This window comes from Anabas testudineus, chromosome 3 (genome assembly GCF_900324465.2).
Source record: "Anabas testudineus chromosome 3, fAnaTes1.2, whole genome shotgun sequence".
NCBI lineage: Eukaryota > Metazoa > Chordata > Actinopteri > Anabantiformes > Anabantidae > Anabas > Anabas testudineus.
Genome location: NC_046612.1, coordinates 3,831,858 through 3,849,612, shown reverse-complemented (window position 1 = coordinate 3,849,612; position 17,755 = coordinate 3,831,858). Strand labels below are relative to the sequence as shown.

General features: G+C 40.8%; 1 protein-coding gene across 1 annotated transcript in view; it reads right to left on the bottom strand.

Moving 5' to 3' along the window:
• Nucleotides 1–17,755, bottom strand: part of ush2a (Usher syndrome 2A (autosomal recessive, mild)) — a 160,423-nt gene that overhangs the window by 58,773 nt on the left and 83,895 nt on the right. Inside the window, 10 exon segments of the mRNA XM_026378646.1 lie at nucleotides 114–226; nucleotides 318–520; nucleotides 4,474–4,683; nucleotides 4,842–5,005; nucleotides 5,712–5,867; nucleotides 7,441–7,775; nucleotides 10,434–10,522; nucleotides 10,619–10,785; nucleotides 10,884–11,053; nucleotides 11,203–11,858. Of these exon segments, the coding sequence (XP_026234431.1) occupies nucleotides 114–226; nucleotides 318–520; nucleotides 4,474–4,683; nucleotides 4,842–5,005; nucleotides 5,712–5,867; nucleotides 7,441–7,775; nucleotides 10,434–10,522; nucleotides 10,619–10,785; nucleotides 10,884–11,053; nucleotides 11,203–11,858 (2,263 nt within the window).

Genomic DNA, 17,755 nt, shown 5'->3' with positions numbered 1-17,755 from the left:
AAACTAAACATACTAAATATTTTATTCTAATTTGAAAGACCATCTGTTTTAAAGTCAAGAACTTTGTCAACAAAGAAAAACTGAAAAGATATTTGCAGTACATCTCTACTCACCTGGCACGGATCACTTGTGTCCGTGGTGGTGCCAAATCGGCAGGCAGGTCCTCCACTGTAGTTGTCTGAGTAACATTACTCCTGACACATGCATACACAGTACACACCTCCACCTGAAATACACAAACACAGCAGATAAAAATGTCATGTGCATGTTTGTGTGTCTGTGTTTGAATTTGCATGTCTGTCTTTTAGTTTTTGTACCTGTACGTTGTAGATTGTGAAAGGCAGCAGGTCCCCCAGCAGGTAGGACCCTGAGCTGTTGTCCACACTGCCATGGAGATGCTCATTAACATAGATGTAGTAACCAGTAATTGCTCCATTGGGCTGTAGAGGAGGAAACCAGAGCACACGTACTGTGCTGCTGTTCACTGGAACCACCTCTGGGGCTGACATCCCATCTGGCTCTGTGGTTGGAACAAGAGTACAGAAGCTAACAAGTGTAAAGTCTTTAAAGAATAAACAAATGTTTATAGCTAGATAGACAGAAGGACAGAAGACATGGTCCTCATCAAATACACATCTGTGTTGTCCAGCACTGGTCATTAACGCAGTAGTGGTACAGTAGTACTGTTTTACAATAATGAGTAGTAAGAAGAGAATCTAATTTGAAATTCACCAATTGTGATTAATCTAGAAATTTTAACGCATTACTATTTTTTAAACACAAATTATTTGTGAAGATACCAGATTGGATAAAACCAAAAATGTGTGTACATTTTAAAATGATTTTTGAAAGTTGCGATTAATCACAGCCTAGGACTGCGATTAACTCGATTAAAAATTTGGAATAGAATATTTATAATTATTATATAAACTATAATTAATGAAGTAATTTAATTACTTTTTCCACAAGCATAGGTATGTGGTATGAACATGTTTACATATACTGAAGGTGAAATAAACTCTGAACTATCACAATAAAAGAGATGAAAGTACAACAAACAAAGTACAACAGAGACAGAGAGTGTGTGTATCTGTGGAAGTGACACCACCTGTGTGTCTGCAGTTTTGTGCAGTTAATGTAATATTCCTGCCAAAACAGTAATAGCAACCGGCTGGCTTTAGGCAAAAGCACTGACAGCAAATGAAGTTGGTTAACGTCTCTAAGCTAAGTGCGTTTTCATTTCTATATCTATTCTGTTCGATCGTCTCACTTCTCCATCTCATACGTAACACTGAATCCTTCTTTGAGACAGTCTCTACCTTTCTTTGATCACTGTAATTCTCCTACCTACAGAATAACCCTCTATTTCAGTTTTTACCAAACCAAAAACGCTATGGTGATTAATATAACGCAGTAATCTATAGGAAATGAGTTAAAGGTACAGAGGAAAAAGGAAGGAGTGAAGTACAGAGACAGTGAAGGACACTGGAAAATACACACAGAGGACAAGTAAGAGATAATCCATAAAACAAAAAGGATGTGAAAACGGTGGAAAAAGAATCAAAGAGAGGGAGAAAAGAACCAAGACTTATCTTTAATTTAACTGCATATTTTTTCTTGAAATGATCATGGAGAGCAACTTGAGTAGTAAAGTAAAAAGAGAACCAAACTCAGAGAAGGTGAATATGAGACGTGGTGTGTGAGAGGGGTAATCAAACTAATCAGACTCCATGTATTATTCTAAGTGAAAATGCACTCAGCTAAGAGAAGTTAGCCCAATTCATTTGCTACCAATGCACTTACCTAAACCCAACCTACTGCTCTACATTTCATTTACTGCAGGATGACATTTTTAACGCAGTACTGCACACTGTGCCTCTTTCACTGACACATACACACATTTTTCTTCCCAATTAGTCCTGCTGTTAGTGTTGCCCTATAGATTGCAGGCAATGTTAGGATGGTTTGTAGAGTTGAGATGTATTAGTTAAAATATATTTGGCCACTGTGTGTGTGTGCATGTGTATGTATATATGTGTGTGCACTCTTATGGCTGTAAAATAATGAAATTACCTCCAGAGCCCTCTCAGTTAAACGAGCCGTGCTTTGCCTTTAGCACCTAATGATTTTCTAATGTTTTTAATGCACTTTTTATTATACTGCACAGATTAGAGAGAACGAGAGAGGCCTCTGACATACAGGGGCAAGAAAAAGTATGTGAACCTTTTGGAATTTCATGGTTTTCTGCATTAATATGTCATAAAACATGATCTGATCTTCATGTAAGTCAAGAGTATTAACAAATATAATGTGCCTAAAATAATAACACAAAAAACTCTTGTGAACCTCCACCCCCTTGGCAGCAATAGCTTTAACCAGGCGCTTCCTGTAGCTGTGGACCAAACCTGCACATCGTTCAGGAGGAATTTCAGCCCATTCTTTTTGCAAAACTGCTTTAGCTCTGTCGTATTCATTGGACGTCTCATGTGTGGCTCTCTTTAAGTCGTACATAGCATCTCTATTGGATTGAAGTCTGGGCTCTGACTTGGCCACTCCAAAAGGATGATTTTGTTTTTCTGAAGCCGTTCTCTTGCGTGTTTTGGGTCATTGTCCTGTTGCATCACCCAATATCTAGAGTTTCAGCTGATGCACAGACATTATCAAATTATCCTGAAGAATTTTTTAATACACTTGGGAATTCATCTTCCCCCCCCAATCACTGCAAGCTGACCAGGCGCTAATGCAGCAAAGCAGGTCCAAATCATGATGTTTCCTCCACCATAGTTTACAAATGGGATGATGTTTTCATGATGATATACAGTGACCTTTGCATGTCAGTTGTAGTGCTATGTGTTCTTTCCAAATAGTTCAATATAGTTTCATTAGTCCACAAAACATTTGGCAATACTGCTGTGGAGTGTCAGTGTGCTCTTTGGCAAACTTCAGGTTTGCAGCAATGTTCTTTTTAATAAGCAGCAGCTTCCTCCGTGGTGTCCTGCCATAGACTAACAGACTAACAAACACCCTGTTAGTTCAATGTTTTACCTACTGTAGACTCATGAACACAGATGTTGGCCAGTTCCAATGATGCCTTCAAATCTTTGGCTGTCTCTCTGGGTTGTTTCTTTTTGTTGTGCTCTTGGGGTCATTTTGACTGGCGGCGCACTTTTTCGTAGAGTAGCCACAGTCCCAAAGTGTCTCCATTTGTAGATTGTTTGCCTGATTGGTGAATTTCTAAAGTCTTTGGCATCACTTTATAACCCCTTACAGCTTTATGTAAATAATCAATTCTTGATTGTAGATTCTTTGAGCTCGGAGCAAACTCAAAATGTCTGAGTGTTTTTTTGTCAAAGTAGCTCTAGTCCACATCTCCAAACTAATTTTCTTAACTTAACATCTGACTACAGTTAGCTTTTTTGAGATCATTAATTCATTAATTTCCACTTGCGCTATGAGGTTTTTATGGCTGTTCTCAATAAAGACATGAAAGATCAGAATTTCTTTGTATTATTTTAGGCACATTATATTTGTTAATACTCTTGACCTAGATAATCAGATCACATTTTATGATTAAATTAAATTAAAGCAGAAAACCATTAAATTCCAAAAGGCTAACATACATTTTTCCCCACTATAGGGAGACAGAGAATGAACTAGGATGGAAAAAGAAGACAGAGAGTTGGTCAAAGAGAGGGATTGAGAGGGAAATTGAGACAGAAATAAAACAACAGACAGATTAAGCAGCATCTGACATTTGATTACAGGAGTGATTTAAAAGATAAAACCAAAAATCAGAGAGAATGGGCAGAGTTTCAGAGAAAATGGAAAGAGTCTTGTTGATGGTTGGATAGCCTATGGAAATCATAGCTAAAGAAAATAAAAGCTGACCCTGATTGAAGTGAAAGACCAATAGATCCAAGAACTCATATACTTTACCCATATGCAACTTAATACCCGCTCTCAATGCTCCAGATTTTAGATCCCACAAGGATCTAAGATTGTTCATTTTACAAATCTCAACAGATTAGTGTGTTCATGCAGAGACAGCTTAAAACTGTGAGAACAGGTAAGTCTCTAGTAAAAAAAAGTGCATGATATTGATGTTATTGGATATGATATATATAAATAGGGAAGTTTTCCACTTAGATAAAAAGGAGCATGTGTTTCCTGTGTAAGACTGTGTGTGTTTGCTTGCACGTGTCTGCATGTGTTACACCTTTAACCTGCCTCACACATACACTTTATATTGATTTCCTGCCTCACTACATGATGTGTTTAACATCTCCTGTGAAAGACAGACACAGTGAAATGCACATTAACAAAGCTGTCTCTCTTTAATGTATGAAGTTTACTTGTACCTGATACAGACAATATACATACACGTATGTGTGAGACAACACCTTTGCACACAGATATAGACCATGAAGTACGCATACACATTTATGGCCAAAAATCCCACAATTATAAACATACCTCCATCCTCTGTAGTGATGTTCACTATTGCCTTAGTTGTATTATGTGCTCCATTCGACACCTGCAGTGACACCAGGTATGTTGTACTGGGCCAAAGGTCACATATCACTGTCGAGATGCTCTCAGGGGGTAAAGTCGAAATCTGACTTGACTGGAGAGACTCTATTGTGAGAAAGTAAGATTCCACCTTTCCCTGTAAATCTTGCAAAGCTGAGGATGAAGAGAGAGAGGAGAATATGGGAGCAGTCGCCAGCGTGAAAGTGTTTATTATTCTGTACAACTGTATAACAACTTTAAAGCTTAAAGACTTTTGCATGGAAGGATGAATGTGTTTGAGTGAGTGTGTTTAAAACACAGGTTCATCTTACAAGGTTGTGTCCAGTTGACATATACAGCAGTGTGATTGATAGCGTGGGCAGATAGGGACGGAGTATGTTGTGGAATCCCAGCCATGGTCACTGCAGGAACAATCTCTCCAGCGGAGTGGCCCACATCATTATAGACCAGTAACTGGTACTCATAGGAGGTGAATCTGTTGGGACAATGGTCACCTTTAGTTTAATTTAGACAGAAACAACAAATGTAATATCTTCAGGATTCTGAATAAAAAGGCTGTAAAAATAAAAAGGTAGAAGAAAGTACAGGTGCACTTTTAAGCAACAGATCCCCGCCTCCAGCAGCGGTCAGAATGACTTTTTTGCTTTAGATGAGGAGAATACAGCTTCCTTCAAACCCAATACACAAGTCTTTGAATATTCACAGTCAGGGTCTTGGATTCCTTGACCCATTTCCCTCCAATAAAGACTATACTCCAGTCTGGGCAGTCGTGTGCTGCATTGTTCACTTTGAAGTTACTCTGTAAGTTCTGCTAATATTATGACTTTTATTAAACAAACACTAATTACATCTTTACAAAATCAATCAAAAAGCCCAGTAAAGTGAAAAGTGCTGACACAAGTTTTTTCAGTTTACTAGAATAAAGCGCAAACCCGAAAAGACTACACCCAGAGCCGTTTAGCAAGCACAGAGAGGGGGGAAAAAAATCAGCTTTCACCAAGTGCCAAACTGAGATTAGGGGACGCTGTGTGAAAAACAATTTAATTCTTTGGGATATTTGCTTAATGTATCTTTGAGCGGTATTAAAAGATCGGCATCAGCAGCAGCTCGCCGATCGGCTCTGCACACACGGTTTGCTGCGGCGCCGGCGTTTGCTCTAGAGCTCATTTCAGTAATCTCACCTGCTTAGGCCTTTATCTTGGTAGAACAATTTGGTGCCGGAGTAAACATGGAGCCAGCGATGGAGATCTTCAGGGTGGGGAGGGGATGGGGCTGCTACTGTGGGGGCTGCGCCGATGGCCAGGGGCTGGTGGGTTTTACGTCGGAGTAACTTGTATCTGAAGGTAAAATTTGAATAAAAGACAACACACACAGATGGTTGGGTGTTTGAGAATGCATTAACACACAACAAATGCACCACTACGAGCACATGGATACACACTGTACCCACATGCATGCATCAACCAACTCTTATCATTCATTTGCTCTTTTCTCTGCTGTTTTTCCATCATCTCTATTCTTTTGCGTTGACTATCTCATCCCTCCCTCCCCACGCTCCTCCCTCTGTTGTTTTTTTCTGCAGGGTTTGTGTTTTTCTCTCCCCACAGTGATGCTAATTTCTGCTGTAATCAGAAGAGAAGGGCTTAATGCCGCCTTTTAACCAACCCACTTAGACAAACACAGAGCTGAGCTGAGCACAACAGAGAGACGGGCTCATGCATTTTAATCGCCTGCCAGGAAAATGAACCTTTATTTTAGGCCTAATCGCCAACACAGTAGAACAGGACACAACAAAACGGACCAGAATGTGCATTAGGACTGAGAAAACACTGATTAAAAAATGCACAATACTTAGCTCATTACCAAGGCACTCATGTTAGCAGCTTGTTAGCGCGTTTCTATCTGTTGTTTGCTTAAGTTTTTCAGCAGCAATTGAACATCTCCAGAATGTGTTTCTATAATAACAACATGCAGTAGACTTCTGTCTCGGCTGACTGGTTTCTAAAACGGGGTGACAGCTAAAGAATAAAAGCACAGGGCTGAGTCAAATTGCATGAAGTTACAGTGATTACAGAGATTGGGTGTATTAGCGCTTTATAATTAGTATTGGATTGTGGATGTGTAGCTGCTCGTACAGAGCTATTACAACCTTCTCCTTTTTCATTCTTAAATTAGGTTCAATTGTTACAAGCAATAAAAAAAACAACAACAATTTGTCCACATCTATGCGTTTTTAAAGCAGCTATGCATGCCAGAACTATTTGTGGTGTGTCGACTGAAATTTGTTCAACTAGCACCAGTAAGATACTTATGCTAAGAGCCAACAAACAAACACGAGCTTTCAGATGTTTATAATAAACTGCTGGTTGAAAATGACAACTACAGCTTGTGATTATATGTATTTTTATGCAGCTTTGGATGAAAACATGTTCCAAATTATTAAATATCTCACACTGTGTTAATTCATAAGGATAAAATAAAGATACCACTACGGACATACAACCTCCTCCTGCCATTTATACTCAAGCACACACAAGTTTAGAAATCAGATGGCTTAAAGAGTCAAGAAAACACCTTATTATGATTAATAAATAGCATCTGGCGGTTCCTATACCACACAGACAAATTTTCCAAGCAAAGCTTTTCAGCTCAGTGGTGCCAAAATGTTGGGTCAGCAGCTTCACAGTTAATCTCCAAAAAACTGTTAAAGACACAATTCTTCCACAACAACCCGCTTAAAAAGAATCGTTCTCCCCTATCTGCCTCATATGTCTCACGAAACAAGCATCTCTTCTCCCCGACTTAGATTTGTTGCTTGCTTCGTACCTCAGTTGTAAGTCGCTTTGGATAACAGTATCTGCCAAATGTCTTTGTTAAAATGCAAATGACTGGATGTGACGTGTGTGTTACCTGATGTTGGGTCCATTGGGTCTGCTCGGTGGCTGCCAGGAAATGGCCAGAAAGGACTCACTGATGGCCACTACTGACAGCGGGGAAAGACCTTGAGGGTGTGTAGGTAATGTGGTCGCTGTGGTGGGCAAGCTTTCAGTACATCCTCCAACATGTCCACCACCCTTGGAACATGCTAACACACTAATACTATAGTTAGTGTATGGAACGAGGTCTGTTATTGTCGTGTTGAGCTCAGATGCATTGCCACTGTCGTGGAAGAGACGTGGCTCTGGGAGGCGAATCTCATAGCCATGAATTTCTCCATTGGGAATAAGAGGAGCAGACCATGTGACCTGAAAGAAAAGTCAGTTCCATTTAAGTTCTTCATTTAAGATACAGTAGTCAGGTAAGTCAGAGAGGTACAGAGAAAACAAAAGGTCTAGTGTGCTTCAACTTCTCAAAGTTTCATTAATTCCCACAAGCTTTTAGATGGATGAACTACAGGAAGTCATGACATTTTCTATGTAGGTGCTCATGCAAACACAAATCTACATTAGAATGTAAATGCTTATTGCAATTGCAGGTACGGTAGTATCTGTGCGCGTATACAGGTACACAGTCACCTGGATATGTGCAGCGCTAGGAGGGTCACTTATCTGTGTTTATATGTAAGTGTGTTGCTCTCTTCTGTGAAAAGATAACCTGACTTTGACTTGAGCAGAAGATTTCTTTCATCACATTTAAAACAGGGTACACACACACACACACACACACACACACACACACACACACACACACACACACACACACACACCATGCTAAAATAATGAAAGCAGCAGGTAATGGAATTGCTGCATGCAAAAACAAAAGCTTGCTGTCGTTGAGCACTGCATCTGATTTGGAAACAGTTCAGTCTGTCAGCATTTCAGAGGGAGGACAAAGGTAACTGGCACACACACAAATAGTAACACACACACACCTCTGCACCTCTGAATTACAGATATCAATACAATGAATGCTGTGTTTAAACAACCACATTCAAAGGCACACTTCTGCCTAAATTAAAAATGAGCACATACACATTTGTCTTGTTGTACTGTGTGCTCTAACAACTCATAAAGACAAACTGTCATGTACAATAAATGATCCGTTAAGAGCTTGTTGAGACTTAAGAGTTGGTGATTAAGTGGTCAGTGTTGATGAAAGTATTATGAATGAACGTCAAGAGTAATTATTTCTCGTGTAACCTTGATATTCATTTAAGTGACACTGTGAGGTGATGCAGGATGCACACACACACAGCCACATATGGACAGGGTCATGTTGAGTTAGGCAGCTCATTTCCCAAAGTGCGCGTTGGGTGTGTTTTGTGGTGGAAGTCATTTACAGATTGAATAGCCTGATGTAATCTGGAGATGGTAAAGACAGCAGAGGCCCTAGGCTGACACAGAGCACTAGGGCTAAGGCCAGTGCAGTATATGAGTGTGTGTGTTTATGTGTATATGAGTGAGAGAGAAAAACAGATGATAAAGTCAAAGTGACAGAGAATAGGTATGTGTATGAGGATATGGTGTGTGTGTGTGTGTGTGTGTGTGTGTGTGTGTATGTCTATGGTATTATGTTGAGAAAAAAATTCAAAGACACTGAGAAAGTGACCACCTCTGCAGCTGACAACACAATTATGTAATCATTTATGCATCCACACTACTGCTCACATATTATCTTAAATTTATACTGTATATTGGAATGAAGTGGTTTCTTCTGATTTAAAGTAAAAATGAAATACATTTGTCAATATGTGTAATTCACACCAACCCCTGAGCACTGTCACAGTGCTCGTTATAAAACCGGTGTGAAAAAAACAGGGTACAGCTACAATAATTACTTAATTACAGTCTGATATAATGTCTGCATTAAACCAGTGTGTTGAGCTTCACCCCTGACACTCACATCGCAAACTGTTGCACTCAAATGAGGTCAAAAGGTCAATGCATGAGAGAAAAGCAGACTTTGGCTGTGATTTGATATTGTTACCACTGTATCTCTACTAAAAAAAGAATAAAACAAGCGGGATGACAGTTAAGTGACAGAATAATTCCACACTGAAGAAATAATGTGCAACAAAGGAGAGAAAAGAAAAAGAAACCATCTAGAGAGTGAAGGGAGAGACTCGAAATCCTCTCTGTGTTCTCAAGGTCAATTGTAACCAGGAAGTGGCCCGCCTGTCTGTCCAATTAGCAACAACCAGGAAGGAACGCTTCCCTTCTCAGACCTATGACCCCTAAAGCTGTGCTGCTGTAGAGATGACAGGGGCGGTTCTGAAATGATGACAGGCATTAGCATTTTTCTGCAGCTAGCATTAGTGCAGGGCTTTGAGTGCATGGGTGCATGCATACAATATTGTTTCAGTGGCTTTCATTGATAGGCCTTGATGTGGGATTAGTCAGTGGTGGAGCTCTGGTCGCTCCTTCAAAATGGCCGACAGGAAGGAGGCTGCCTCAGACAGGGTCACAGCCTCACCCATTTTCTGAAGGGGACCTTGAGTAAAATGTTTTTCTTTCTCATTAAATACAAAAAAAAAAAGAAAAGTAAAGAAAAGAAAAAAGAACATGTGACATTGCTTTACATTTTCTGTCTTGAATGGAGCTGTGCAGTACAATAAAATCCACCAGCAATGAAGACAGAACAAGTAGTTCAAATAATTAAAACTGCTCGTTATGCAGTTCTCTGCAAATTGTGATTCAGATGAAAACAAACACTAAACTATAGTTTAGTTCAGTCCAAGCTACATTTTTGCAGCTGTCTGAGTTTGAGACCAACCGGCTCGTCTTTTCCACGTATCCTTGTAGCACTGTGTGTTTGTAATGTTAACGTTTGTGTGTGTGTACTGGATCATATACGCAATACTAAACACTGTCAGCAGCACATGGCTGTTTCATTTCATTTCAGCCTTATGTAAGAGCTCTTGTACTGGAACTGTAAAAAAATCAGCCACAGAAAGGCATCCTTACTTGAAGTGACTCTGGCCCCAAGACCTTCACCTCAGGTGGACTGAGACCAGCTGGTCTAGACGGTCTAGTGGTGATGCTGACCCAGGGTCCTGCAAATAAGTAACAAAAAGTACATTAGGAAGCATAAAATAGGGAAATCTCCAGTTGAATTTAACTTCATTTAAAGTCCCTTATTAAAGCAGTACCTGTGTTGTTGCCCGCCTGGTTCTCGAGCACAAGTCGATACTGGTAACTAGTCCAGGGACTGAGAGCTGATGAGGAATCAAGAAAGGAAAGAGGAGGAGGATCTGGAGGAAGATGACCCACTGTGGAGACTTGTTTGGTTCCAGCAACTCTACGATCAATCAGCCACCTAGTTCCAAAACACGATAAAGACGGAAAAACACAAATAAAATTATATAAAAATTGGTCTGAAAATCACAAAGTGTATATAATCATCGCTCATCTCACCGCTCCAGTGGCCCATTGCTCCACTCTGGTGCACCCCACGACAAAAGAACGGAGGTGGGGGTGTCAGAGTAAAGGTGAGGTGCAGGAACCCCTTCAGGGGGAGCTGGAAGGGTACGAAAGTGCCGAGGAATCGCAGACACTGAACATCCCACACTGGTGCACGCTTCCACCTAGATTATATAATCACCAACACATCAGTATAAGCCTAGTTTTTTCTAAACTATCTATCTACTATTATGTTAAATATTTTGGATCATATGATACACTACAACATGCTGCCATGACACTTTCACTTTATACACAGTATGATATGTAGTACCTGAAGGCTGTAGGCGTGGTATGGCAGTAGGTCGAGGAAGGTGTAGCTGGTGGTGTTCCCCGGAACAGTGACTGAACTTGAATCTGATGCGTCACTAAAGGAACTGGAGAGTGGGCTGTGGAGGCGATCGTGTTTTATGAAATGCTCAGTGTTTGAGCTGGTTCCACTGTAGCCTGGGTTATATGGTGAAGATCCTGGGCTTACACTGGAGGTACTGGGTTCAGTAAGGTGGAATGAGATGGACCCATGACCTTGGCTTGTATTGCTTATATGAGAGGAGTCAATATGTTTGTCTTCTGTGAAACCAGGCCTCACGCTGGAGATCGGGTTGACAACGTTGAGTTTAGCGTCTGGTGTTGTGCTTGAGTCATTAGTCATTCTATTGAAAGTCGACATGGAGATGAGGCCTGAGGCTGGAGTGGCACCAATGGAGGTTGGTATGAGGTTATGATCCAAGTTGGGAAACACACCCTCAGTGCTGGGAAACAGGCTTAGCTTGGGGCCTAAACTGGAGTTGGAGCTGGAAACTGAGCTGGGTTTAAGATAGAGGGTATAATTGGTGATAATGCCGTTTGGTTGGGAGGGAGGAAGCCAGGTAACTGTTACACTTCGAGGGTGAAGCCCTGACACAGTTGGGCTGTGCACTGGTTCAGGGCCTGAGGAAAAGAGAGATGAGGAAAAGATGCAGAGAGAAGGGAAAAAATAAAAAAACAAGAAGAGCATGAGATCAAACAGTTGCATGTGTGCCTATAAAATACTGAGAAACATGAGAGCAGAGGGTTATTTAACAAGCAACATCCAGAATGACATCAGAAGGACAAAGAGTGATTCTGCTATCCCTATCCAGGGGATTAACGTGGAAACTTTCTTTCTTTCTCGATTTCTCCTCGAGCAACCCAAGATTGTATTTATGGATTACACAGTATATGGGACTGTTGAATGTGAATCTGTGCCTCCTTCAACTTAGAATTCAGGAAGTGTAGGCCAGACTGGTCTCTGTGGAACACTGTGTTTAATGAGGGTGTGTTCAATAAAGACACGAAAGATCATGATAATTTCTGTTTAATCAGGTCAGAAATATCGTGTTTGTTTATATTTGTGACTTTGTGGTGAAGATCAGATCAGATCAGTTTGGTCAGCAGACCAAACTAGTTGTAAAAGTGTCTGTGGTGCCTTGCAACAAGTCTTTTTGCATAACCTGGACTGTGGTCTCAGAGAGCTGGCAGCGTATGATTTGGGTCCACTGTGTATTCATGTTCTCAATCCCGGGGGGGGGGGCCTTTAAATACTACATGCAGAATAATCTTCACTAGGACTAGAAATACATGCGTGGACAGAGACGCACATCAGAAGGCCAAAGGTGCACACATCTGTGCACACAACTTGCACGCCCACACATGGAGAGGCGCCTACCCAAGACTAGTGAGAGGGATATTTCACTCCACAGTAGCTCATTTGAAGGTAATGCACCCTCCCCCCTCCTCCCCCGGCATTTACATCTCACTGTACTGCTTCATAATGGACACACACAGATATACATAGACACACTAACACACACTCACATGCCCACACCCACAGTGATGCAGTATAGCAGTAATGGTGCTGTGTGAAGGGCAAGCAGATCAAGGTGACTGAGCGGACTGAGGGAGCGTGCTGCGTCGCTAAGTGCTACCGCTAACCGCTAACGGCTTTCCCAGATGGCAGTTCTATGTGTGTGAGTGTGTGTGTGTGTGTGTGTGAGTGTGTGTGTATGCAAGGCAGAGACACAAAGAGAGAGAGAGAATGAGAGAAGAAGAGTGGCCCAGAGTACACATGCATGATGATAAAGCAGGTATACCTTTCTGCCAGCATGCCTGCACACATAGCTGTAATATGTGTGACTGATTATAGATATGTCTTACTTCACATCAAAAGGTTTCAAATATCTTTTAGTGTGACTACAATTCATATATTTACCCTTAAATGCTTTTTTTTTGATATGCCTTTGTGTCTCCAATGTTTCAAATAGCCTGAGTTTTCAATATGTAGTGTGCACCTTTCAAATACATGACACAAAGATTCACGTCACAGGTGAAGATACAAACATAGATTAAAATGGCTTTTCATTTTATCCATCTCCCACTAACAGTATATCAACCCATCTTTCCTTCTGTGTCTCTTCTTTCTTCTCTCTTCCTTTCTCTGACCCCTTCCTTACCTCTCCCTCTCCCTCTCCTCTACCACCTCGCTCTCGTTTCCCTCTTTCTCCCGTCCCCCCCCTCGTGCTTTGTGTCACAGTCTCTCTCTCTTTCTCCCGCTCTCCAGTCTCCCTGCTAAATAAACAATGCAGAGAGTTGACCTTTTGGGTTAACAGGTTTTTATGCTAGCTCTACTCAGCACTCACACTGATTCAATTACCACCAAAGGTCCAGTGAACTCCACGAATAACCAAGGAGTCTGTCTCGCTGTCTGTCCATGTGCAGGTCTGCTGGCCTGTCTCCATGCATCTCAGCATGCATATTCATCTTTACAGAGGGCTGGGGTGTCTACCTGTTTGTTTAATCACACATTCTGCATCCTTCTGTCGGGATGAGACACCTGTCTGTTACCATCATACAGGAAAAAGATGCACAGACAAGTAGACAGTGTCTTCAACTGTGAATAATTTTCACCACAAAACACTATGCAGTCACCTTGACCCAGCCCCCATCAACCAACCAAATTTAAGCCCTGTTGATACCCCCCACCCCTTCCTCATCCACCCTTTCCTCCCCTACACCCTCCCTCTAAGTGTTGAGTGTTATTTAGGCTTTACTGGCGCGTGTAAAATTCTGCAATTTGAAGGGCTGTTAAGTTTTTCAATTGAAATTTTCATTTAAGATGCAGGTGATGCTTTTTTCCTTTTTTTATTTTACTGACACTTTACTGCTCTCTGGATAGGAGACAACGAGTGTTGAGGGAATGCGTAGCAACTCTTCTCTCTCCCTCCTGTTCACCTCTTCTCCCAGCTGCTTATCTTTTCCCTTATCTCCCACTCACTTCTGCCTTTCCCACCTCTTCATTCCCTGTGCTCCCTCCATCCTCCCTCGCTCTCCACCTCCCACCCTTACTCCTCCTCTCACCAGTAAAGAACAGAAGCAGAAGGCTAAAACAGGAGTGCGGAGCCACCAACCCTTAAATCACATTTATAAGGATTTGGTTAGCATAGTAATAACACAATCAACTGACAAGGGCTGGGAGAGGGCGGAGGGAGGAAGGTGTGGGTGTGGGTGTACTTGTTGGGGTATACATGTTATATGTATTGTGCATATGTGTGTATATATTGGTAAGAGTCTGTTTGTGTATATCTAAGCATGGACATCTGTGTGTATCCATGTAAAGAGAAGAGGAAGGGTATTATATTTAGCCTCGGACAGGGTCTTGTGTGTGTGTGTGTTTGTGTGTGTTTGTGAGCTTGTGTGCGACTGGGCTTTTGAAGGTGAATCAAGGCTCCTAGGAGTCATAATGAGGACAAACGCTGAGCTTTACCGTTATCAAGATGCTTATGACACCATGTCAAAACGTGACAACCAATACGCTGAGAATTTACATGGCATTCCATATCTTTACCTTTTCTAGAGATTATTTAATGTCACTGCTGCTTTGCAAAACACTAAAGAGGCAGTGAGAAAGAGGATGATGCATGACCAAGGTCACGAGCTTGATTTCTATCCTTAACATCATGAGTATATGAGATGTGCATTAGCCTTTAAGTAACCATGACCATCACAATAAGTGAAATGCCAGTCATTCAAATTTTTCAATATCCTTTTTAGACTGTGACTGTTTAGAGTGATTTATTTATTTCCAGGTAACCTTCTGATGTATCCTGCATTACAGCAAGTGCGTGAAAAAGTTGCTAAGTGATTTGCTTTAAACCTTTTAAAGTGTACTGTGAAAGATGCTGTTGTGTCAAATTACTCAGTGGGAACTAACTTGGTTTGACAGGAAACCCCAGTAAAGTCACTGCAAAAATAAGATTTTGCAAATCACCAATTAGCTTCAAGGGGACCATGGTAGAAATCCCCCAGTGTTTAGTGTGTAAATATTATGAACTATTTTAGCCCTGATGCGACTGATTTGAATAAGGTGATGTCTATATGTGGACCTTTGTGATCAAATGCAGAACATTAACTCAAAACTCATATTGTACTGTACCTCATTCTAGTTACACTACTGCTCAAAACTTTGGGGTCACTTAGATATTTTATTGTTTTCCAAGAAACTAATGAAATTAGTCTGAACAAAAAATATAACTAAAGAACAGGACATGCTGACATTGTCAGAGTTGGAAATGATGAATGTGTCCCCCCCCCCAAAAAATAAAAACACCTTTTGCTGCAGATCTCAGGTATTCTAGTTGTTATTTTTGATGGCTTTCCTTCCTCAAGGTCTTTCCACTCTGTACAAATCTCTTATTTTACCACCTCCAAAGCACCCAGACCATCACGCTGCCCCCACCTGCTTAACTATAGGTATTATACACTGTTCGAGCATCTTTTCATTTCTTCTGCGTCTCACAAATGTTCTGTTTGATCCGAAGACCTCAAACTTGGACTAATCTGTAGACAACACCTTCTTCCAGTCTTCCAGTGTCCAATATCCGTGCTCTTTTGTCCATCTTAGTCTTTTGTTTTTATTTGCCAGTCTGAGAAACAGCTTTTTCTTGGCAATTCTGTCATGAAGTTCAGCACCCTGAAATTAACTGTTGGTACAGACACTGGTGTTTGCCGTGTACTGTTTGGTGCAGTTGCCAGTTTTTATCAGGACTGACAATTGCTAATAATAGACCTCTATGAAAAAATGTGGATCAGTCTTTAAAAATCATCTGATTAATTTGAATTGTTTGTGAATTGCATGAAAATGTGTTTTTCTCTGAAAAACTAAAACATTTGCCAGTGATCCCAAACTTTTAAGTGGTAGTCTTGACAAGCAAATTGGGAGTATTCCTCCCAAGGAAATGCCACAGTAATATGAGCATATTAATATGGCATTTCCTTAGAGAGCTAAGAATACACAATACTGGGAATTAAGGTTCATTTTAATAAGGTATTATTTTATGCATGTGGTCAGTCATTTATTTAATAACATGATTTTTTGTGTTCTGTCATTACCTCCAACCTCACTTCTATGCATTTCTTCCCCTTTACACTGGTTTTAATTTGGTAAAATACAGATAAAAAAAGAATTCTCACCCGCACACATACACACACGTTTGAAGACTGCTAGGCTAAGATCATTTTGTATAAAAGGTGCTTTCTTCATACTCTAACACGTGGTAACACATACACTTCTCTTGCACACACACACACACACACACGCACACACACACTCTCCCTCTCAGATCACTTAGCCAGTGTGAACATGGGAGTAGACAGAGGAAAGGGAGCTGTCCAACACGGCTTGAGTTTATGTTCACAGGAGCCGTCTGTCTGTTCTGCAGCGGCAGGAATTCATAGGGACCAAATTACATTAAAAAGATGGATATAAAACTTTAATGGAATGATAAAAAGGAAAAGGAGGAAGCATGGGTCTCTCTCGTTCTCTGTTCTGTCATTAGTCCTCTCTTTACTTCTCTTCCTCTTCGCCTGCACATTTTAAACTTTTCCTCCCTTTTTCTCTGCGTTTCCTGCTGTAAATACTCAAGAGGCTGCTCTGTCAGATAAAAAAGGTGACGTGCACTCTGTTCTCAAACACAAGAAGACAAAAAGAAAGATCAAGAGTTCAAGAAAGAAATAGTAAGTATCATGAAAAGACAGAAAACACAAGAGCAGCCATGTTAACACTGAGTTTGGTTCTTTATCTACAGAATAACTAATTAGAAGCCAGATAGCTCACAATGACCCTAAAGAAGTGAAACACAAAACAAGCGTGTATATTAAGATCTTGTGCTTATGTCACTTCATTAATGTGTGTTAAAGAACGTAAAACTACTGTATAGGCCTCGGTGTAATTGTACAACTGTGGAATACACGGATAAACATGTAAATAAAGCTCACTCTGTTGTGTGCGTGTTTGTGTGTATTTATCTGTGTGTTTACTAGAGGGAATCCAATTCTGCATGCCAATGAGTACAGTTTTAATGTAATGAATCCTAAATGTGTGTGAATGGGTGTGTGTAACTGTACTTGTGTTCGTGTGGAGGTTTATGCGTAGTTACGCCACACATGCACGTGTGTACATACACATCTCTGTGTGTGTACATGCGCATGGGTCCGATGTATGCAAATCTCAACTGCTTAATGATAATGTATGTGATAATAGCGTGGTACTAATTAATTTATAACTTTGCACTGAGGAGGCTGTTCCAGTGGATAATATGATTCTATTACAGCAATTAGCCCACAATGACACTGGCTAGGTCACTCACACACAGACACACACCTTACAGTATGCAAATCTCACTCTGTCAGTGTGTTTCACTCCACCTCGCTTGTGCCCATGTTTCCACCACCTTCTTCATTTTTAGTATATTCTGTCTTTGTCACTTTTCCTAATTGTCTTGACAGCCTCCACTAACATCAAGAAATGAATA